At 48.2% G+C, this 24,565-nt stretch overlaps 2 protein-coding genes across 4 annotated transcripts in view; one reads left to right on the top strand and one right to left on the bottom strand.

Moving 5' to 3' along the window:
* Window positions 1-9,423, top strand: part of LOC118236573 (V-set and immunoglobulin domain-containing protein 10-like 2) — a 14,934-nt gene extending 5,511 nt beyond the window's left edge. The window contains exons 6-12 of the mRNA XM_035435063.1: window positions 291-551; window positions 2,372-2,662; window positions 3,566-3,889; window positions 5,984-6,106; window positions 7,021-7,045; window positions 7,645-7,793; window positions 8,637-9,423. Coding sequence (XP_035290954.1) covers window positions 291-551; window positions 2,372-2,662; window positions 3,566-3,889; window positions 5,984-6,106; window positions 7,021-7,045; window positions 7,645-7,793; window positions 8,637-8,743 — 1,280 coding nt within the window. The 3' untranslated portion in view covers window positions 8,744-9,423. The remainder of the gene's footprint in view (window positions 1-290; window positions 552-2,371; window positions 2,663-3,565; window positions 3,890-5,983; window positions 6,107-7,020; window positions 7,046-7,644; window positions 7,794-8,636) is intronic.
* A 5,684-nt stretch (window positions 9,424-15,107) lies between these two features.
* The window catches only part of LOC118235023 (cell adhesion molecule-related/down-regulated by oncogenes-like), a 48,080-nt gene continuing 38,622 nt past the window's right edge, over window positions 15,108-24,565 (bottom strand). For 2 of the 3 annotated variants that reach the window (XM_035431972.1, XM_035431971.1), the window contains exons 12-20: window positions 24,320-24,526; window positions 23,840-24,021; window positions 23,014-23,119; window positions 21,095-21,217; window positions 20,591-20,794; window positions 19,650-19,951; window positions 19,093-19,172; window positions 16,125-16,387; window positions 15,108-15,385 (exon numbers count right to left, since the gene is read on the bottom strand). In XM_035431972.1, coding sequence (XP_035287863.1) covers window positions 15,201-15,385; window positions 16,125-16,387; window positions 19,093-19,172; window positions 19,650-19,951; window positions 20,591-20,794; window positions 21,095-21,217; window positions 23,014-23,119; window positions 23,840-24,021; window positions 24,320-24,526 — 1,652 coding nt within the window. In that variant the 3' untranslated portion in view covers window positions 15,108-15,200. The remainder of the gene's footprint in view (window positions 15,386-16,124; window positions 16,388-19,092; window positions 19,173-19,649; window positions 19,952-20,590; window positions 20,795-21,094; window positions 21,218-23,013; window positions 23,120-23,839; window positions 24,022-24,319; window positions 24,527-24,565) is intronic. The other variant, XM_035431973.1, reaches the window with a different exon arrangement.

The following is a 24,565-nucleotide window of genomic DNA, read 5'->3' as shown; positions in this document are numbered from 1 at the left end:
CCCCTCTTCCTTTTTTTAGCCGTTACTAGATAAAGTAAAGATGGAAGTAAAGTTGTTAACTGTTAAGTAATTTAACTGTCAAGGTTGACCACTGAAACCATGTTTCAGGAACCAGTGATATACCAGTGATATACAAGCAATCAATCAAAGCAATCACAAGCTATCGCATTAAAATAAAAAGCAGTGTTTTTGTAATGTTCTGCAGAGTTATAGCATGTCTATGGTGTACGGCACAGAATTTGAAGGTGCTGATTATCTGTCCCGGGCACCTGTTTTTCCCGCCTACTCAGTGCTGCCCCCTGGTGAGCCGCAGTGCTCCGCGTACGCCACGCGCAACAACATGTACCTGATGCTGTCCTGCTCCTGGGAGGGGGGCACCCCCCGCGCCCTCCTGTGGTGGGCGTCCAGCAACGGGGCGCCGGAGGGAAGCTCCGAGGAGAACGCCAACATCCTTGTCCTCCGGTCCAGCGCCACCTACAGCGGGAAGGCCTTCGCCTGCAACGCCAAGCACCCGCTGGCCAGCCCCAACAAACAGTGCACCTTGAAGCTGGGTGAGGCTCTTACATCACACATAGCGGACATCAGACCTGGAAACAAAGTTAAAGAGCAGAGTCAGCCGTGGTTTTGTCCCAGGAGGTCATTGGTTCTCAACCCTGATCCATATACAGTAAAATGTCCTGCGTTACTGTAATCGGACTCTAACAGTGTTAATTAAACTCTTACTGTAACAGATAACATTTGGTCCCACTCATCAAGTTGAATAAACACTGTTAGAGTTGAATTTACACTGGACGTTTTACTGTGTATGGGCTGCTTTACTTATCAACTGAGTAACAACAAAAAACAGCAGAATTTCAGCAGTAACTCACATGTGATATTTCACATCTTTATATAATTTCAACTGCATAATTACAGATGTGGAGACTGAAAGAAACTTGTCCATGTAGAAGGAGGAAACAGTAGATAAACATGCAAACGGTTTAAAAACTCCTGTGGCAAACACGCCTGACTTCCCTCTGTTGACTTTTATTATGCAAAAACGCAAATCAACATTTCTATCAAGATTTTCTTTTATTCAATACCGTAAGGGAACCCTGTAAAAAATAATCTTACAAAATAACACAAATCAACAGAAATGTTGATATGCGTTATTGCATAATAAAAGACAACAGAGAAAACTTAAATGAGTTTGACGTAGGAATTTTCCATTCATATTAACATTTGTAAAATGAAATAACATGAATAATGAAGCACTTGAAGTTGAATCCTCAGAGAGGATTGAGGTGATATGGTAAACAAATGGTGTTTAATGGTGCATACAGTACCATGGTCCCATGTGCAAACGCAGGTTGTACATTACAGCTGGACGGTGCTCGGCTACAAGTGTGAAGTGACCTGTGGACAGGGCGCGCTATCTTGAAAATAAAAAGAACTGTTACTCCACATCCAGTTTTCTGGAGAAGAGCCAGAATATCGCAATACAGTAAATGCGTCTGAATATGACGAAATGTAAACCTTCCTGTGCTACCCCAAAAAAACATTCCTTAAATAGAAGGAGCCACAGGGTCTGCATATTTTCCTTGTTACTCAGCACTTACTTTATCAATAAAGTGCTTTATTATTACACAGTTAGCCTCGCCCTGGTTTCTTGCACCTGAGTTGGTTTTTGATTGATAGATGAAAACACCTGAGAAAAACACACTAAAGGTACAGTGGAGCCATATTTTTGTTCTTCAGGGTACACTCAAAAGTGTACCCTGAAAGTACAATAACGTTCTATTTGGATACCAATAAGTACCTTTTACAAGCAAAAAGGATACAAAAGAATTATGGAATGCTGCTAGGGGTACAATTGTAAGTACCTATAGCAGGGCTGCCCAATCCTGTTCCTGAAGATCTGCTGTCCAATGGGATTTCACTCCAGCCTTAACAAAACACACCTCATTCTACAGCTATGGATCTGGCTGAGTTGCTAATCAGTAGCACCAGTTATGCTAAATTAGGACTAGAGTGAAAACCTACAGGATAGTAGATCTCCAGGAACAGGGTTGGGCTGCCCTGACTTATGGGGTACCACCCCAGTGACAAGCATTTGTACCTTTATAAGCAATTTTTCATACCTTTTTACATTACATATTTACATAGCATTAACATTGCATTCATTCATACAGCTGGATATACAGCGGCAGTGTCCAAGCAGGGAATCAAACCTGTGACCTTTAGGTTACCAGACCAACGCCTTACCCATTACACTACAGTCCCACCCCTTTTATTCGAGGGTGCAGACCCTGCGGCTCTCTAAGACAGGGCCGAGGGCCCCTGGCGTGGGGGTGGGATCATCGGGGCTGACGGATTTAAACTTCCCTTCCAGAGGCTCCGGTCCTGGTGACCCAGCGCAGCATGGTGTCCGTGTACGAGGGCAGTGACGTGCAGCTCACCTGCGTCCTCAAGGCCAACTACCCGGCCACCGAGATCACCTGGTACAACAACCTGCGGGACCAGGTGTGGGACACGCCCAGGAAGTACCTGCTGCACAGCGAGGCCGCCTGGTCCAACCTGACGGTGCGCGAGGCCGACGGGCTGCGGGACAGCGGCCAGTACTGGTGCTCCGCCACCAACGCCCTCGGGGGGGCCGAGATTCCCATCATGCTCTACGTCAGGAGTACGAGACGCGCGCGCCGGACGCTAACAGAAATGCACAGTTCATAGGATTAAAAACAACATAGGCTGTAGAAAACATTGTTGATCATAAGAGAGCAGCTACAGTCATACACAGCTGGATAAGTCACAGAGAGAAGAGTAGCTCAGGAGGACCATAGACAAAAGAGTAGGAGAGGTCAGAAAACAGCAACAGGGGTCATCAAAGAGTAGCTTAATCGTAGATTAAGGATGAGTGTGAATTGTATTCAGAAACATAATATGTCAGTTACTAGGTTATGTTCTACATTAGTAAATGTGTAATAAGACATTTATAAACGTTAGTTCCATTGTAATTATCCTGTAGTAAAATGTATTTAACATTCTGTACACTTATGAGTAGTTGTTAGCATGTGTTTTACATCACTAACTGTATCACAAACATGTATATTGCAAGTATTGCATTAACAATGTAATTAATACACTTATTATTGTCCTTATTAATACACAGTTATTTGTCCATATATTTTATATCTTCAATAAAGGATGTGTCATTCTCTAGAAAAATCCTTTATTGAAGATATAATTTCGGAAAATATCTGTTTCTCCAAAATGATAAATGCAAAACCATTTCTAAGCCATCTGTGAACTGACATAATATGTGCTGGAAAGAGCACAGAGCGCATTGTGGACATATTCTACCAGCAATAATATAATGCTGAAAAAATAGTCTGGTTATACCACTTAGCAGAATCTTATCTTAAGAAATGCAAGAGAGATACTGTTTGTTTAAATTTCGAAATACATTCTTTACCAACTGAAAACTGGACTTTAAGCCCACTGAGGCGTTGGTTTCAGGGACAGAAATGATGGGATGTGCCTTCTAAGCTGAACTCACCCGAAGTTGTCTCGTTGTGTGTGGACCCAGAGTACCCAGTCCCGCCCAACGTGACCATCAGCAAGATCGTGTACAACAGCCGGCAGCGGACCGAGGTGGACCTGGAGTGGCAGACCCAGACCGAGGGGGACCTGACCGGGTTCTACGTGGAGCGTCAGCGGTCTCAAGCGCCGGGCGGCAAATCGGGCGGCGCCGCCACCGCCCCCCCCGCGCTCTGGCAGACGGTGGCCGACCTCCAGCCGGACGCCCGCAGCCACACGTTCCCCGGCCTGGACCCCGCCGCCACCTACGCCTTCCGCGTCACCGCCGTCAACCGCCGCACCGTCGGGCACCCGTCCGAGGTCAGGACCCCAGGTGAGAGAGGCGGGGGGGGGGGGGGGGGGTTCGCGGGGGGACGGCAACGTTCGCCAGAGCAGTTAGGGGTTAGGTGTCTTGCTCAAGGATACTTCGACACGCCCAGGGCGGGGTTTGAACCGGCAACCCTCCGACTGCTAGACAACCGCTCTTACCTCCTGAGCTATGTCGCTGTAGTGGGCGTAGCTCGGCTAGTTGGCTAGTGAAGCGCAGTAAAGGAGCGGTAAAGCGAAGGTCTCGTAACAGGTTACCTTGACAACACCCTTTTGGTGGCGTAACCCTCAAATTGAAACATAACAGCGTTTCCATTGGCCAGGAGCGATTTTTGCCTTTAGCTGTAATGTGTTTGCCTAAGAAATCTATGGACGGGTGCGAGGCCCGGGTTCAAAACCCCACCTCAAGCCCAGCCAAATCTCTAACTCTAACTTTGTTACTCTAACTCCAGACCAGCAGGCTGCACAGAACACAGAAGTGTTTAGAAACACATACGAGAACAGGTACAAAAACACACCTGCGGTGCAGGGAACAGCAAGCACCGTTGTCCACACGCGCGCGGAGAGACACACGCGTGTGTTCCCCAAACACGCAGTTGGGATGAGGTAACTCGAAGTGAGTCATTCCCTCCAGCTGAGATTGGCGGTAGATCTGTTTTGTCACGGAGGAAGCAGCAGCTGGTTTCCTCATTTTATAGCTACGTGTATTATAGCTATTCGGAAGAGCATTAGCGTATGTCTCCAAGCAAAATGTAAACCAGTGAGAGAAGTGGCTTCAGGGCTGTGAGCTTTCACGGCTAACTTCCTGTTTTTCCAGCATGCTTCACTTTTATTCCAGTTCTTTCACATGGAGACGTTGAGAACTGAAGTAGATGAAGCTAAGTTTATGATTAGAATTAACTTAACGTGGAGAGAACTATTTATGACTCGTTTGAAAGTACATGCTCTTGAAACATGATGCTTCTGAGTACAATCATAAGTAAAATGAACCCACTGTGCTGTACATTAAGACTCTTTTGACCTGTATTGTCTAACACATGAGTTATTCTAGTCTTAATATGTTAAAGTGAATACTTTATCATTTCATAATGCATTGTGGTATGGTGAGGATAATGTTATTACTAACGACAAAATGAAAGCAAAGTGATCTCTGTCGTTTCCCATTTCAGAAGGATTATTGCAGCTGCTTTAAGAATCAGTGGTCTATTGATCGCCAGATTTCTAACTGTGATGTTTTTTTTCTGTTTTTCACTCCATTCAGGTGAAAAAGCACAGTCGACACAATCTGACACCCCCCCAAACCTAACCCCTCCCCCCACAAGCACACACCTCCACCTCATTTCATGCCACCTCTTAATTAACTGTGCCTTCGCTCCACCATGTCACGTGACCTCCCTCCCTGTCTCCTCTCACGATCTTCCTGTCCCCTGACCTTCATCTGACCTTTGACCTTTCCTGACAGTTGTTATTGCCATATGAAATATCAACCTTGATTACAGCGTAATACAGAGAACCGTAAACAGGGTCTTCGTACAATCTTTCCTCTTTAGAGTCTTCTCTTAGCCATTGTGCCTACCTGCTCTTGCTAAGCAGGAAGTGCTTATTGACAGTTTGGGCAACAGTCTCCTAGCACATATTGTGCTTCTGGTCACGTAATGGAGGAGAGCAATTTGTCTGTAGCCACATTCCTCAAAGGAGACAGACAGCACAGCAGCTAGAGGGAAAAAAGGGCTGCTTTGTCTTCGGGGAATGATTGACAGCACTGACAGAATGAGTCACCTAAAGAGGTGGTACCTTCGACAGACAGCCAGCAAAGGCTTGAACCTCCCAAAGATTCACAGAGCTAATAAATCAAAGCGCAGCAAAGGGGGGGAGGGGGGGTCAAGACCAGCACCAGAGCAGAATAGGAGGAGGGGCAGGGGAGGGGAGGAAACGAATGAAATTAATAGCTAGCTGCACAATGCCAGGATGACAGACCCGCCCAGCAGGGCTGTGATAAGCTAGCGAGCGAGCGTCGCTATGATAAGCTAGCGGCGAGCGTGCCCGTCGCCGCGCCGCGAGCCCGGAGGGGGTGGGCTGAAGTGGCTGTGCTCTCTTTCAGCGGACCCGCCCTTCAGCGCGTACCCGGCCGTCATCGGAGCCGCCATCGGGGGCATGCTGGTGGCCATGATCGGCACCATGCTGCTGTTCGTCTACATCGTGAGGAACCGCAACAACAACAGACGTGAGTGTGGCCCCTCTCTCCCCCCCCGCTCCTCCCGAGTCCCCGCCCCCTCCACCACCCCCCCTTTCCCCCTCATAACCCCCGCCCGCCCCGCCCCCTCCACCACCCCCCCCCACCCCCCTTCACCCCCCGCTTACCCCCTCATAACCCCCCACCCGCCCCGTCCCCCGCACCAACGCTGCTACCGTTTGGGTATGCCCCTACGGGCCTACGAGATCAGGGTTGGCACAGGAGCGGGGCGGGCATGTCTGCGCACGCTCCCAAGCTCTCTGGAGCCACGCGATGATCGCCATGGTTGCGGTTTCACTGCACCTCAACGCTGGGCCGGATCGACAACAAAAAAAAACATCAAATTCAGACTGTCAACATTTTTACTCAAACCCCACTCAATCATAGGATTTTAGGGATTTTTAAAAATGCCAGTTAAGCGATCTCAGCCCAGAATAATTTGTATGGATCAAACATACAAATAATGATCTGCTTCAAAATATTATTAGAAATATATGCCAAATGCAAACATGGCTTTGCAAATTCAGTTTCGTAAATCAATAAACAATTTTTTAAATGTCTGTCAGACTGGTCTGGACTAATACGTGGGTGAAAAGTATTACAGTCTGGAATTTTTTTCCTATTCACATTCACACACAATGCTGCTATGCTATCAAACACTCATACTCCAAGGACAAATAAACCCATGTTAGCAGGAATAAAATAATTCTGTAGAGTTAAAGAGACACTCTGGGCTCTTGATGAAAGGATCTTAGACCAGTCAAATGTCTGGGTTCCTGAAAGAGTGATGCATTTTGAGTCAGTCATATGCAGAACTACAAAACAAAAACAATGCAAATTCTCAAAATTGGACATATGCATGTTGTACAAGATTGCACACCTATTGCTTATGCTTATTCTTTTAGGCCTTCACGACTTGATCTTTGGAATGTAAGTATGTTATTGTTATTGTTATATGTTATTTATTTTTAACGATTATCTTGTTATATACTTATTTAATCAAAGAAGAAATAAAACTATCATAACACACTGATAGAATATAGTTGCTATCTTCAGTTAGTTACTATCTTCAGTTTTCTCTGCTTTTCCATTTTTGAAAAGGGAATATTCAATTTTATTCACTGCCTTTGCATGTAGTAACATTCGTATGTGATTAAATACCACAATCAGAACTTTCATGGAGGCAGTCTCTTAACAACAAATTCAGTTATTACAAGTGAACAGTAAGCGATGACTGCACACCAAGTCTGAAAAAGCACACTACCTTACCTGGCTTTTTGCAAACCTAAAGGTCCTTTGCTTGGAGCATGGCCACTTGTATTAGAATTAGAGATTTGTTAGTACAAAATGTAACAATGACATCAATAGAAAATACACAATAGCGAGAATGGGCCTGTAGATAGCCCACATTTATTTATAATCACACATACAGTATATGCAGGAATAGTCATAACAAACAAGAATGGTTGATTTTTAGAGTAAATTATACTCCACCCTGAGTTCCATCACAGATAAATACCTGCTTCCAGGCAACACAGCCAGTCCAGGGAGAACATCAACTTCCCGGAGGACGAGGCTGCTGGGGGGATAGAGGGAGATGAGGGTGCGGGGGAAGGGGGCCTCCCAGTGGCCGGGCAGAGCCCCCGAGCCACGAGACCCAGCTCTCACGCCAGCGCAGGTACGGAATCCACCTGCGTCTCTGACAGAACCCACCTGTGTGCCTAACAGAACCCGTCTGAATCCGTGACAGAACCTGTCTCCATCCCCAGTAGAACCCGTCTGTAACTCTGACAGAACCTGCCTGTGTCCTTGACAGAACCGGTCTATAACTCTAACAGAACCCATCTGCATCCCTGACAGAACCCATCAGTGTTCTTGACAGAATCCATCTCCAGTAGAACCCGTCTATAACTCTGACAAAACCTGTCTGCATCCCTGACTGAAACCATCTGTACCCTGACAGAACTTGTCTATAACTCTGACTGGACCCGTCTGCACTCTTGACAGAACCTGCACCCCTGACTCTCTCTCCACATCCTCTGACGTCCCCCCTACAGTCTTACCACATACAACCCTCATACAGTATCTGCCAACAAAGAGGTGATCTGACACCACCAGTTCAGTTCATTAATACATATGAGTCATCAAAGTTAGCAGGAGTAGAGCTGTCATAAGCACATCAGACACATAATAATGAAACAAGGGTGTTCTGCCCATTTAGGTTTGTCATTTAAGTACAGTATGGAGAGTATCCAGTATCAATGTGTCAAGCCTGGACTTGATGGGTCTCTGCCTCTACCAGGCAAAGTGTTTCAAGAACTGACAACTCACTGTGTTAAAAAAATACATCCTGTTAACCGTGCCAGATTTACCTTTAGCTCGTTTCTACCCATGCCTCCTGTTCTACTGACAGGATACAACTTGGGAAATCTTTCATAGCTCACTTTAATTACTTTTTAAAATTTAAAACCGTCGAATCTACCTCAGTCTCCTTTGAGATGCACTGTGCTATCTTTTCCAGGACTAGCAGCGTCATCGGCAAGCCCCGCCTCCATTTCAGAAGGCCTGCCCCCTGGAGGTGGCGACGAGCCCGTCAACGTCACCATCACCGTCACGGCTACCAGCTGAGGGCCCGCCCCCTCACAGACTTGTGTTTGGCTTGGGAGGCTCAGAGGAAGACTGAATGAACATTGGTCCTGCAAAACATCCGTTTTACAGATTACACGCATTTCATTGGCTGTTTCCACAATGAAATGCCGGTCTCCCATCACACTACAACAATATATTTTCACTTCAGTTTGACTCATTTTCTCTGAGAATTTTTAAATACAAATATATTTATTCACAAAATGAAAATAATGTTTTAGGGAAAAATTGGACAACACTAAAGTACACTAGCTCTTTTTTAATATGATTCTGTCACATTTCATATAACCCTTTTGTTCAGGACGCCATTTCCATGGAAGGATTTCAGATAGCTACTTTGAATTGAATACGACACCTCTCTGAGCATTGGCTGTAACACAACAATGCGCTTGCATAAGCCCAATTCAGCCTTGTCAATGGGGTGTGTAACGTGAGGAAACTGCTTATCTCGAGATGAAAGAGTTTTTGTTTTTGTTTTTAAAAAAAAATAAATGTGGAGTTTATCTAGGGGACGAATAAACCGTGTGATCTCTTTGATTTGTTTAAAGACGTGCCATGACCCTCTAAAATAAGACACGCGGGGGATAGGTGGAGAGGAAGAGCCAGCCGAACCGGCAAACTCGACCTCCGGTTTGTTGACCTCTCCGATACGCCGTTCGCACCGGAACCCGACTCCCGTTCTTACCGATACGCGTCTGTTGTGCGTGGGCCTTCGGGTCTGTTTTACGGGGGCACTGTGGGGGGGGGGAGGTCGAGGGCTGGCACAAGAGATGTGTACGCATGCTCAGGTCTGCTAAGACCCTGACAAAGGCATCCGGCTGTCCTGGAAAATGCAGAGTGAAGACTCGGGTGTTGAAAATGGAAGCTAACATCACAGCAGGTGACACAGAGGATGATTTATTAGGAATTTTATCCAAGCTATTATAAGTGTACATCTTGACTGAACACAGTGGATGCAAGAGCAGTCCTCATTACCATAAGAACTGGGTCAATGTATTCAAAATACATTTCATATGCTGGTGAAATTTACTCCTGCAGATCCCTTGATATTTTCAATTAAACATATGCAATGTTGAAAAGAATTTCGTTCTGAATAATGGTGGAACTAGATTGTGTTCAAATGTTCAACAATTTTCAGGATCTCCACAGGTGTCTAAAGGGTTAAACATATTTAAAATAGCATTTGATCCAGGTCTGTCAGAAAGAGGTCATAATGGAGGAAGACTGGATAAAGAACAACATAATGTCCAAATTTACATTTCAAACTTTTGCCTCACAATCAAACTTAAAACTTCAGTTTCACTTCATTTATGTACACCTGCTTCAGAAGTGATTACTTAACGTTATTACTCAACAGATTTCCTCAAGCAAGACTATAGTCTATATAGTATTGTTGGTTAGCAAGCTTGCAGAAACATGATGTTATTAGGAAATAAGCTACATAGTTGGCTATTGGCTAACTATAAACATTGATTTAATCTTGACATACTGTAGGTAGGGAACAAAAGGGAACGCTTCCAACAGTGAGCTTCAAACAGTAGTTGTCGGGTCCACAGCCCTGGCATGGTGACCTCATACCCCTTGAAAGCGTGAAGGTTCACGTCAATCATCATCATCGTCACCACAGAGGGACGTCTTTCAAGACGCCAACGTCGACATCCTCAGAGCGAAGGGATACGGTGCATGACACCAAAATTATCCAGATATCACGGCCTCCTCAGTCAACAGACCCAAACCCAGTCAGGCGTTTTATGGGATATCCTGGAACCTCTCCCCAGACAGCGTTTTCCAATACCACCAATTACATGCAAGTTGAATGATTTTCTCCAGGCATTGGGGTATATATCACAGGAAATGTGTAACTGTTACGTATAGTTCTGGAATTATTAAAATGCCTCAAACCCGTGATAAAATAAATCAGTGTTTTATTACTGCATCTTATTTACATGAAGACCCAGTGAGGTACGCTCTGACCATTCCCATCAAAACTATTCACAACGTTTGAAATCACAAGACGCACATCAGCTATTTCTCATTTTTCAAATGGATTTACGGTCACCATGGGTATGATGTAGAAGATTTACCGTCCTGTTGGTTTTCAACTCTTACAAAGCACACAGCAGCTAGAGATTTGTTAATTACTGGAGTCAGATGTGCCAAATTAGGGTTGAAATGAAAACCTATAGGATGGCACATCTTCAGGAGCAGGATTGGTTACCACTGCACTAGAGTGAGGCGAAGAGCCTCCTCTTCATCTCCCTTTCCACAGGTTCATCAGTTCAACACTTGCTTTCAGACTCCGGGGGCAACGGCGGGAACACAATCTGGTCTCCTCTCGCTAGAATGAGAATGAAGAACTCCCATTTTAAATGGCCGTCATTACGGACCGACAAAGCCGCATCATTCATAAGTCTGTGTGATGGCCCGTCATTCCCGTGCCTGCTGGGAAATATGGAGAGAAAGAGAGGGAAGAATAGAGTGTGGGTGAAGAGGACTGACAAAGCGGGAGGAATGGTGTTAACAGGTCCATTCAGGGGAAGAATTTCGGGACGGACAAAGGGCCTGCTTGTTTCCTGTAAGTTCTTAATGAAGGGGTGGGGGTGGGGGGTGGGACACACAGAGGCAGAGATCACGCGGGGCGGGGGACACTCGGGGCTGACAGACGAGAGGAGAAGAATCAGATCTTTTTAGAGATGGTCCCGATCGTATCTTCCCCCCGTCACCGTCAGCAGCCACGGCCCTCTGTCATCGTCCCCGCCCCCCTTTCTTTAAAAAGTATTTTGGCACTTCTTTTCTGTGCCCGTCGTTGTTTTTTTTCCCTCTTTCATTTCTTTTTCTTATTCCCCCTCCTCCTTTCATTTCCCCCCCCCCTTGTCCGGTAGCTCCGTAATCCGAGCCATATCTAACGCACAAAGGTCTCCTTTTAAATCCCCTTAATCCTCTTCCCCTTCAGCGGCGGGACAGCAAACGCCCGGCCCTGACGCGTTCCAACCGGCGGCTATCGGCCGATCTCCCCCGCGGACGAGGCCGCGGCCGCTGAACCTCCCCAAGCCGACGACAACAGACGAGGCCCGCGGATAATCTGGCATCTCAACGTCGCCCTGACGACGGCGCGGTGCAGCCGGGAGGGGCGGGAACCGACCGGCAAGGCTTCAGACAGACAGGCAGGCCGTGCTCCTGCCAAAACAGACAGACAGACAGACAGGCCGTGCTCCTGCCAAAACAGACAGACAGACAGACAGGCCGTGCTCCTGCCAAAACAGACAGACAGACAGGCCGTGCTCCTGCAAAAACAGACAGACAGACAGACAGACAGACAGGCCGTGCTCTTGCCAAAACAGACAGACAGACAGACAGGCCGTGCTCCTGCCAAAACAGACAGACAGACAGACAGACAGACAGGCCGTGCTCCTGCCAAAACAGACAGACAGAAAGACAGACAGACAGACAGGCCGTGCTCCTGCCAAAACAGACAGGCAGGCAGACAGACAGACAGACAGGCCGTGCTCCTGCCAAAACAGACAGACAGACAGACAGACAGGCCGTGCTCCTGCCAAAACAGACAGACAGACAGACAGACATGCGGGCAAATGTGGGACAAAGATGCAGGCAGGACAGATGCACCAAAGCCTTTGGGGCGGGGGCGGGGGGGGGCTCCAAACAAAAAAAAAACATATATATCAGATGAAAAGATGAACGTGACAGGTGAGTGACAGGCAGCAAGGCAGGGACGACCAGGAGCAGCTTGAGCATCACCAAGCAGCAGAACACTGGACAGACCAAAACACCAAAGAGGCGGCACACCAGCCTGGCATAGTCACACACTGACACCATGCGCCGAGCATCACAGCAGCTTCCCGAACACACTACAAGGCTCGAGTCAAACGCTTCACTTAAAATACTTCACAAAGCTGGACAGTCCAGGGGTCAGAAAGTAAAAGTCCTGCCGTGAGCTTCTTCCACCCACAAACTCAGCCTGCTGATTTCACTAACTAGTTCTACCTCCTGGCTGAGGAATTGTGCTAATTAGCAAATCCAGGAACAAAATTACTGGGGAGGACTTTTACTTTCGCATCCTGGATTTTCCACCTCTGAACATTTGACATCAGTAATATTCTTGCAGATTGCTGACAATTTAAAAAGAAACAAATTTCCCACCAATAAGCAGAACAATTCCCATTTCATGACTATTTATTTAGACTGGTGATGGTTTTTTTCTTGCTAAAAACCCTCAGGTCTCTGCAGAAGTGTTTTCAAACGCTACCGGCATCCAAACGGAAGTATTTCACATTATGTACGTGAGCCAGGTCTGATCCACTACCGCGCTGAGCCAGTCCTCCCCCTGCCAATCTGATCTCTGTGATTTGGTAAACTCCAGCGACCGCGGCGTACAAAGCCCGACTTCAAAAGCACCACGTTCGGGAAAACCCGACTGCCGCTCCAAAGGCCGCGGTGAAACCCGATAAGATTTCCTTCGCAGGATTGCATCTCCGGTCCTTTGAGCTCAACTGGAGCTCGCAGAAATGTTTGTTTACTCGTGAAAACCGGAACGATAGCTGTTGTAGCGTATATCTTGGATTCCTCCATTCACCTTGATTTTTTTGTTTGTTTTTTTTTTTTTCGGGGGGGGGGGGGGGGGGGGGGGGGGATACAAAACTTCCTTTCAAGACAGTGATCCCACACCCTTTCCCTGGCATGATCTGAGTAAATCCTGTTCCAGCATGGCTCTGCACTTTACTCTCATCCACAAATCAGACCACGCAAGTCTTCGGAAACCCCTCCACAGACACACAGATCTGTTAAAAGCAGAGTGACAGATGTACAGACACCTACAAAAGTTACCACACAGGTATGCACGTTATGTTATGTTTACTATTTTATTACACTTAGTGCCATTTCCTTAAGCATAAATCATTTGGAGACAATGTCACGTATCGAAGCTAAGTGCTCCCCAAGAGATACAGTAAGTTATTACCATCGGAGACGTGACCTCAGCAGATCAGGACAACATTCATTGGATGAGGTCCTGATCTCCAGAGCTCCAACGCTCCAATCAGGAACAAGCATGGCCGGGGTGAGGCTTCAGGGAACACTCAATGAGGGATGCTATTGGCCGCTTGTCTTGTCAATCATTTTAAGCTATTTGCTAGAGAGGAACTGATTGGTTTCACGGCAGTCAATAATCTATAGTAAATACATGGCAGCTTCTCTCATGAAGCATATCCTGGAAGCCTCACTTGCCCCCGAGCCCCATCTGTATGCACAAAAGCCCAGCAGAGTTAAGAATCACGTCACATTTGCTGGGAGGGTCACCTCCATCGCCATTGGTCATAGCCTAAGACGAACCAATCACAGCGAAGGTCACGAACATAGGCTTTTTACATAAACCAATTAAACATGGATTCTTAGCTGCTTCACTTCATTTCAAATGAGTAAATTCAATAAACAGACTGCCATGCAGGACTAGCATATGTTTCTGGGAAAGGTCACCAAACGAGGACAAACGAATAGAAGGCATCGTATCTTCCATAATTTCTCTTTATATTATTACAAAACTTTTTACATAAAAAGGGCTAAACTCCACACAGCGTGGAAAGCACAATAAAGGAAACAACAAAAATAAAAATAAAAAAGTATTTCTCATCAAAAAAAAGCATAAATAATATAAGACAAACTTTTTTTTTCTTAAAACAAGATACATTCATATGAAATAATATTTTACTACTACAAAAAATAAATAAGTTGTCTAAAGAGTTTTTTTGTTCTTTTTTTAGATCCTCATTTTCCCCCCGGTTTGTGGGCTGAGGTTGCAGTTCGCTCTCTCTCTCTCTCTCTCTCGTCCTTTCGTCCTCTTGTTCTCTCGTTCTCTCGTTCTCTCTCTCTCTCTCTCGGAGTGGCGTTCTCCTCCCAGCTCAGACCACAGGCAGCTTTGTGTCCTTTGTCACTCCGCCATAAATCGTCTCTGACTGCGCCGGGCCGGCCTTCGTCTTCCTCGCTCGCGTCCACTGCTCCTTGCCCTTTGCCTTCGCTCGCTCACAGCGTGTGTGTGTGTGTACGTGTGGATGTATGTGCATGTGTATGTGTGTGTGTACATGCGCGTGTGTGTTTGTATGTGTATGTGTGCATGTGTGTTTACTCACTTTTGAGTGATAAAGTGTGAATGTATACCCATGTACAGTACATGAGCATGTGTAGGTGGGTGTGTGCGTGCATGTATGTATATGTGCTTGTGTGTCTATGTGGATGTATGTGCATGTGTATGTGTGTGTGTATGTGTGTGTGTGTGTGTTTGTATGTGTACATGTGGATGTATGTGTATGTGTGTGTATGTGTGTGTGTGTGTACATGCGCGTGTGTGTGTGTGTGTGTGTGTGTGTGTATGAGTGTGTGTGTGTACATGTACGTGCGCGTGTTGGGGGTTTGCAGGGGGGCGGGGCGCTCAGGTCTCTTGCAGCGGCGTCTGTATCAGACCCCCCGCGGGGATCGCCGTGGAGACCCACCCCGCCTTCTCATTACAGTCCAGGTCCGACAGACTCAGCCGCTCCCAGCAGGACACGGGCTCCGGCTCCTCCTGCTCCTTCTCCTGCTCCTGCTCCTGCTCCTCCTGCTGCGGCGGCTCCTCGTCTGCGGCACAGGGGATCGGAGGCACACCCTCGTTACTCAGCTCTCCTCCTCGGTCCTCCTCGCGTTTCTCACACCGCCAATAAATCACTTCTGACGCACCTCCTCGCCTAACGCCTCGGTCAGTAAATGGGACTACGGTGTTAATGGATTTCATCCCCGTCACTAAACACCATGTCCCTCCGTTTGTCGAATGAGTGACAAACATGCAGAAATAAAGATATTTATCAACAAACGATGATTACCGAAGCAGGCAAATAATATTTATCGAGAGCCTGCTGCTGTTGTGTTCAGATGGATAGCATAACCTGTTTGGGCCAGTCAGAGGAAGTTGCATAGTGCAAAGTCGCAGAAAAATTCTATGCAAACTATATTGAAGTTACTGAAAATTAAATTAATAATTAAATCGGCGCACTCAGAATGATTTGAAATTAAACGATAGGTAGGAAAACGGCAGAAACCTCCAAACTTACAGAGTAACAGTGGTAGCAATTTCCCCCACAATAAAAAAATTGATAAAAAATAAAAGCTGGCAGGAAAAAAGAAACTAATTACAGGCCCTATATAATTCTAATAATTATAGGTCTTATGATTTGTCTAAGAAGCAGAAATCAGGACATATCTGCAATCTGCTACACTGTGGGAAGCAGCGCTGAAAAAGTTATTAATACTGAATCAGTGTACTGCAAAAACATTTTACTTCAGGGGTAGGGAGCCAATAGAAATCAGCCGATTAACACACCTCTTTCCTCTGATTGGTAGTGCTGGCATTCCCCTGCTTGACAGCAGGAATGCTGGGAAAGGGGCAGGGCTTTGTCCTCTTCTGACTCCTCCCCTTGCTTGGCAGACTCCTCCCCCACGCACTGCTGGACGCTGGGGGTGTGGCAGCGCGGGGTCACGTGACCCAGGGGCACCATCTCCAACCCGTCTGGCTGGCAGGGCGCTCCGCGGTGCATCATGGGAAGGCTCCCGTTCGAAAAACTGGCGTTGGCCTTTGTGAAACACCTGAGAGGAAAAACAGATACTTTAACACTCCAGTCCAATGTTAATTCAACTCTAACACAGCGTATATTGGACCACTCTGGCCATAGTGGACTCTGTAAAAGCCGATTTAACAGTGAGCATTTTACTGCTTAAAACTCATTTAAAATGTGCTGAGAATCAAACCCTCTGATTAGTCAATTAACACACACTTTACCTTAAGATCCATTTTATGTAATTACACACTGGATACATAAAATTACCTGAAATTAAACCAATAAATGCAGTCATCTTTCTCAAGGAATAAAGGACTTACTCCTTATCTATAAGATATTCATACCGAGTATGTCAGTTTGTAATAATCAATGTTACTGTACATGCTAGTTAATATTACAAAGTACATTGAAATCACTTGCACAGATGTCAGAACACATTAGTAAATGCGGAAATTAAGGGGTTAAAATTATGTACATCATTAAATATGAGCAAAAATAGATATTTAAATTTATAATCCAAGTCGCACACAGAAAACTTCAGATTTTAAACAGATTTATTAGATGATTTTCCACACAGTGTACGTGCAACAAATTTCTCAACAGGGCTTTGGTTTTTTGCGGCCGCAGTTGACTGACACTTCAGTGGGACACTGCCACATCATCTGACATGGAATCCCATCAAAGTAGAGAGAGGAAGGAGAAGAAGAAAAAAAACTAGCATTCCGAGCTAATCTGGGAAAGCACAATGGAACCTGGCGTGAGTCAGCCGAGTCTGTGTGAGTTCTCCACCGCACTCCACTGCGTTCAGCAGCTGGCAACAGCCAGCTGTTTCAAACACACACACACACACACACACGCACACACGCACAAACACTTACAGACAGGCCTCGATAATTTTCCATTCATAAAAAAGGGAACATCTAAACCCAGAAGCAAGTTAGAGCCCCGCCCCCCTCTGGTCTAATCAAACATTCAGACACAACCCCCCACCCCCCCCCCCACCCCCCCTACCAAACTACTCCGTGAGGTAAATAAACACAGGGCTCGCTTAGGCCTCTGGCTGGCCGCACGCAGAGTAAACTGTTAGGGCCCGAACCACCAGAGTACATAAACAAGCCTGGCAGTCTGGAGAGAGAGACAGAGAGGGAGAGTGAAAGACAGAGAGAGAGACAGGGGGGAGAGGGGGAGAGGGGAGAGAGAGAGCGAGGGAGAGAGAAAGACAGAGAGAGAGACAGGGGGGAGAGGGGGAGAGGGGAGAGAGAGAGACAGAGAAAGAGAAGAGGAGAGAGAGACAGAGAGGGAGAGTGAAAGACAGGGGGGAGAGGGGGAGAGGGGAGAGAGAGAGACAGAGAAAGAGAAGAGGAGAGGGAGACAGAGAGAGAGAGGAGAGAAAGGGAGACAGAGGGAAAGACAAAGAGTGAGGGGGGAAAGTGGGTAAGGGGGAGAGAAAGAGAAAAAAAGAGAGAGAAGTGGGGGGGGGGGGGCAGGGAAGAAAAAGCGGACGGAATTGGCGGGAAAGGGGACCGGCTGACAGAGCCCTGGCCCGGGACAGACGAGCCGTTCTGGGATGGAGGAGAGAGGGGTCTGCCCAGCTCGTGGAACATGTTTGCTCAGCTGGTAAATAGCGAGCTGGTCACTGCGAGCGTGAAAACCCGGGATTCAGCACAGGAGCCGGTCACGCTTCGGACCGCGTTACGGCAGCCCTGTGACTGCGCAATTACACGCGTGAGTGCTGCGTAAACACCGATGTGCGCGTGTGTAATTACATTTAACGCACTTTTATTTACAGTGTCCGCAGGACTTGATTGAGTGCACTTACATAACGCTTCGTACAGTAGCCCTAATGTGTCGAGGAACAGGACCAACGCTGTGCAAAGTGGGAACCAAAATGATTTGAATTGCTGCGTGTGAAAGTGATATGTTGTTTCGTATGAACTTAAGATTCCTGTTAACGTCATGATTCCTGTTACCATATTATCATATATGAATTCATCCCCTTTTGGTCATGCACAATCAGAACCACACTGAATAATCAGAACTGCACTGTGTATAGTCAGAACCACACTGTCTATAATCAGAACCACACAATACAATCAAAATCACTGTGCAATCAGAATCTCACTATATAATCAGGACCACACTACAATCAGAACCACACGGTCTATAATCAGAATCACACTGCACAATCAGAACCACTAAGCAATCAGAATTGCACCATCTAATCAGAACAACATTACAATCAGAAGCACCCAGTCTATAATCAGAATCACACTGCACAATCAGAATCACTGTGCAATCAGAATTGCACCATATAATCAGAACATTGCAATCAGAACCACACTACAATCAGGACTGTGTGCAAATCAATGGCAGACCACTGTACCCTGTAAAAAGCATACATACATAAGGATGTCTCTTAGATGACTAATGCACCACCATTTTACATCACTCGGTCTAGAACGGTTTAAAAAGTTCTGTTTAACAATTCACCATGATAAAATAATCCTGTTAAATGTACAGGTGCAGTCTGTAGACTGCCTTTACTGTCTAAATATACACTTGCTAAGAATGTCCAAGCAAAAAACATTGTGTCATTTCTTGGTGTCATTTTTCAGAGAAGAAGCCTAGAGTAGAATTTTTTTAAATGTTATGAAATGATGTGGAAGGTTTTTCCCATAATGCAACATCATATCCAATGTGCAGTTTCATAATGCAGGTGCTCTCCCGTCTCACCTGTTATTGTTGCAGAAGTTCTGGCAGCTCATACAGTCAGAGGGATCTGATTGGGGTAACGCAGTGTACATTCCACCCCCCTGCCAATGAAAAGAAGGTAAAAATGGTTGGCAACACCCCTTTTCAAATTCTGGCCAATGAAGACACGTTATAATTAATGATACCCAAATTTTCTGAGTCCATAAATATTAAACAAATGCTTTTGACACACGTCAAAAGAACACTGTTCTGCTCTATAACAATTGGAGTTAATGTAACAGAGGCAGTGCTTAATTGGACAGGTGTAAATATCAGCACAAAGTTTCCTGTTATACAGCACAATTTCCAGTGTTACAGTGTTAATTCAACTCAACCAAAGTACATATGAGTCCAGTAGTGATGTACTCCGTAAGAGTTGATTTAACACTGAATATTTTACTGTTATATAATAAGTAATATTTTCACATTTCCTCTCCTAACCCAACTCAAGCCCCTCCTGTAGGGACAGGGGGTTGGGGGGGGGGGGCCCAGGGGGGACTCCCTGCATAAAAGTGAAGCGGAGGAGGAGGGGGGCTCACGTTGTGAGGGTGGGGGTGCGGGTGGGGGTGCTCGTAGTCCACGGCCGCGTGGGGCAGGGCGCCGTCGTGGCCGTGGTTGTGGGCGGGGGCGTAGAGCCCGCCCGTCCCGTTGAGCAGCGCCAGGCCGTTGGGCAGCTTGTGGTGCAGGTGGGGGCAGCCGGGGGGCGCCATGCCGCCACCGCCGTGCCCGTACCCGCCGTGGACCCCACCGTTGACCCGGCTGGTGCCCGGCAGGGTGGTGTACTCCAGGACGTGCCCGTTCATCTCCGCAGGCTGGTACAGGTACCCGGGGGGGTCGTACTCTGAGGGGGGGCAACAGAGGGGATGCTCAGATTGGGATTTGGAGTCGATTCAATTCAAATTCAGTCAATACGGGACAGGCATCCTGCACATTACTGCTGTAAGCCTACATCAGGTTACTGCAATGCAAGGCAGTCAGGATCGCAGTGGAATACTGAAAAGCCTTTAATAACACTGAGTCAGACATGTTAGCACTATGAGCTGAATTAACTGAAATATAGAACAAAACTGGGACAGACATGGGTCAAGTGCTTTATGTGAAATACTTCACCACTTCAGACACCAATAGGTTATCGACAATTCAAAACGATAAATATTCAGATTTTCGCCAGCGTCAGGATAACTTTCCGTCGTGATATCTACGTTAGTTAACGTGTTTAGTTGAAAATTTGTACGGAACTAAAGGTGCATTTTCAGTTTTTTACAGCCACATAAAGAGCTACAGTATCTCAAATAATTACTTAGCACGGGTCTGAACGATTCATGAATAGCTTGGATAACTTTTATGACCTAGATGATTTTTTCCAGTCCTCCACACTAACACGGCTCTGTGGAACACGCCCCCCACCCTGAGGGGGGGCGGGACTAGGGATGGGGCAGGGGGCGTGGCATGGGGCAGGGGGCGGGGCCCCGCGGCTCACCCCGGGACTCACTGTGCAGCCCGCTCTGCTGGCGGTTCCTCCACAGGCACATGGCGATGAAGACGAGCAGGATGAGCACCATCACGCCCAGCACGCTGCCCACGATCAGGTACAGCAGGCCCCCCGGCGCCGAGGGGGGGTCCGGCGGGTAGGGCCCGGGGGGCGTGACCGGGCTCTGGGGGGGCGCGCCCGGAGCGAGGCGAGCTGGGGGGACAGGTGTGGGGGGGAAGGCTTAAGACAACTCTAAACCCAGCAGAGAACGGTACGCTCACATAACAAGGCCTGTCTTACATGGCTCCCCATGCAAGGAGATAAGCTTCACCAGCATGGAAAGAGATAAAAGTTCACCAAGATTTTCAACTCACACTGACACATTTGGGCCAGGATTCAAGTACATTCTGACAGCTGGGAGCTAATGGTTGCCATGGTTGTCTGCTTCCCTGGTCTGTTTTCTTTGGGTATATTTTTTTTTTTAACCTGAAGCGAGCACCTCCTCTCTCTCACCTTTAGTCTCACAGATCATGACGTTGCTGTACTCGCTTTCTCCTCCGTCGTTGAAGCACTGCATCTTGATGTCGTAGGAGGTCTCTGGCTGGAGCTGGCCAATCAGATGCCACTGCTTGATGCCTGTTGGAGGGGGGGGGAGGAGGGGGGCATGGCAAAGTAGATTGTGACATCATCTCAACATTCCAAACCTGTCCCTTAACCATTCCATCTTTAATTTAACCCCTTACATTCACTGCCTTGAGTCCTCTGTCTGTCTGTCTCTCTCTGTCTGTCACTCTCTCTCTCTCTGTCTGTCACTCTCTCTCTCTCTCTCTCTCTGTCTCCCACTCTATCTTTCTCTCTATCCCCCCACTCTCTCTCCATCTCTCTCTCTCAGGAACGGCCGTGCACCAGACGGCCTCCTTATATGGCCGCCGAGCGTTTGTCCTGGCCCGGTTCCAGCGGCGCCACTGAGCGTGCTCACACGCTCACACGCTCGCGCCGACACCGCGGCCCCCGGGACACACAGAACGGCGAGCGGCAGAACCGCTCCGAGCCGCCGCGCCGCCGAGCGCACCCAAACCGCCGCCGTCGCGCGGCCCAGACACCAGCGGCCCGCAGCCACACACCCGCACGTCAGCGGGACCCCTAAAAATGTCACATGACACCTCCTCTCTCCCCCTCGTCTCTTACCAGACCCGACACTTCCACTGCTGGACCTGAAACAGGCCCCTTTTTTATCTGCAGACACGCATTTAAAACCAGCGTGAGGATGTAGGCGCGGGGGACAGCTAGACAGCGGATGAGTCCTGTTATCCGTCTCCCGAATGTTTGCGTTAGCGCGCGCTCTGAGAAGCGCGATCCGGGGCTCAGCGAGAGCGGGACGGTTAGAACGCTACGGGCTCATCCGCGGATTACACGCCACATCACCTGATTACGTCAGACCCGCCTCCCTTCCCCCGGTAACGCAACCGCTGTCTGCTGTAGTACAGTAAGCCAGGGGGCTCAGCAGGTAACAAATCCCTCAACATGCACAACACACACACACACACAGAGACATACACTGAGAGACACAGACACACGCACACGCACACACACGAACACACACACACAGACAAACAGAGAGACAGACACTGAGAGACACAGACAGACAGACACACGCACACACACACGCACACATACATACATACACAAACACACAGACAGAGAGACAGACACTGAGAGACATAGACCAACAGACACACGTGCACGCACACACCCACGCACAAACGCACACATATACACACACATACACACACAAACAAATGCAAACAGGCAGACACACACACACGCACATGCACACACACATACATACACACACACACACAAACACACATACACACGCACACATAATTCAAAAGAGTTCTGACATCACTTCCTGTAACTCTTCTCCAGGAGATGCCCGTAACCCGTAGCTCCCTGACAGCGAGAGGGCGGAGCCCGGCTGGGAAGCAGTTCTTAGCATTCCTGCCGGAAACCCGAGCCCCTGCACCCGCCCCGGTCTAGGGTTTCAGTGCAGGGGCCATCAGCGAGCCCACCGCTCATTAAAGACACATTTTACACGGGCCTCATTTCCCCGGCAACAGCGGTTGCCGCACATCAATCGCCAGGGCGACCCCCTCACCCACCACCCACCCCTCCCTGCCCCACACGGACATCCATCCCGGCTGGGCTCGCCTGTGGGATTACCCCTGTTGCAACAAAAAAAAAACCGCACTCACCAAAAAAAAAAGAAAAAAAACCCACAAAGATTTCTAAACACACCTGCTCTCCTGAAATTGTGCAAACGCCGATGACAGCCTCGCTAATTTTTTTTGCGGTCCGCTAAAAAAAGCTGTCCCAATTCACAAGGGTGTCCCAGTGAACTCTGTCCCCCTCCGATTGTTGGAGAAGCTCACCTTCCACAACGTCCCTCTTGTAGTCGCTGTCGTTGTCGCTGTCCGTGGGCCTGTAGTAGATGTAGAATCCCTGGATGGGGGTGTTGTTGTTACTCGAGGGGGTGTACTGGGGGGAGAAGTGGGGGGGGGGGGAGAGTTTAGCCAAAAACCCATATCAGGTTACGGGATGATGAATAAGGGCTAGCATGCTATAATAGCGTGTGATAGTAACGATCACAGGACCAAGTATGAGGTCTGTGGGTAAACAGCATCAGAGGGCTAAAGAATGCTAACTGCGGAGGCTGCGTTTAAGAGAGCCGATAAGGTATAAAAGTGCCTCCGCTTTGCCCCTGCGGGCTAAATTTAGCCCCGGCCGTGTCCGCCGCCGAGCCAGCTAATCTCCGCGGGACGCCACTGTAATCACCGCAGGCCGGAGCAATCGGGACGCCTAATTGGGCGCGATTTTTCCCCCCGGTCGCGTAATCGACTGCATCATCGAGACCGGAATCAGACCGGCGTGGAAAAAGAGTGGCTGGTTAACACTGCCAGCCCCTCTGCCAGTGCTAATCACAGACCTGGATCAAACAGGCACTTCCAACACTTTAACTGCCCAAAAAGTAAAAAAATACTCCTGCTTTGAGAATCTTCAGCTAAACATGTTATTTATGAACACATACATACACTAATGAAAAAAAATTGTTCTGAATATTAGTGAAAATTTTAGAAGTGTTCTGTAGGGACTTTTCTGACATCTAAAGGGTTCAAATAACCTTATCCAAGTGTGGTACATTGCCCTTGTTTCCCCACCCCTGTCCACCTAGTGGCGGATATTGGCATTGCAACTCACGGTCCACCGGAGCATGATCTGCGTGTCGCTGACCGCGTCCGTGGACGAGATGTGGGGGCCGGCCACGGGGCGGTTGGAGAAGGGCGGGCTGACCGCGGACACCGGGTACGGCCTGGAGGGGGTGCTGTGGGGGCTCTCGCCGTACATGTTCACTGCGATGACGCGGAACCGGTACGTGGAGCCTGCCGAGAGGGAGAGGGAGAGAGAGAGAGAGAGAGAGAGAGAGAGACAGAGAGAGAGAAGAGAGAGAGGGAAGAGAGCATTTGTTTGATTGATTGTGAGCAGTGCTTTCCATGCACTAGCCAGGAGCAGGGATGGGTGTGGTGGGCGGGGCCAGGAGGAGGGACGGGTGTGGTGGGCGGGGCCAGGAGGAGGGGCAGGTCAGGTGGGGGGGATCTGGAGGAGGGGCAGGTCCGGCGGGCGGGGCCCGAAGGAGGGGCGGGTCTGGTGGGCGGGGCCAGGAGGGCGGGGTCTTCTCACCTGGCTCCAGGTTGCGCACCTCCACGGACAGCTTGAGGGGGGAGATGTTGTCGGCGGCGGTGGCCCACTCTGCGCTCCGGCCCTGCCGCCGGTACTCCACACGGAACGCAGTGATGGGAGAGCCCCCATTGGCCCGCGGAATCCACGTGACGTACACCGAGCTCTCCGTCGCCATGGAGATCGTGGGCCGGTCAGGGGCCTCTGGAACTGGGGACGGAAGCATTTGGAATCTGAGCTTCTCACCCA

This window comes from Anguilla anguilla, chromosome 9 (genome assembly GCF_013347855.1).
Source record: "Anguilla anguilla isolate fAngAng1 chromosome 9, fAngAng1.pri, whole genome shotgun sequence".
NCBI classification, from domain to species: Eukaryota; Metazoa; Chordata; class Actinopteri; order Anguilliformes; family Anguillidae; genus Anguilla; species Anguilla anguilla.
Note: the sequence above shows the minus strand (reverse complement) of the source record. Positions and strands in the feature narration are given on the sequence as shown.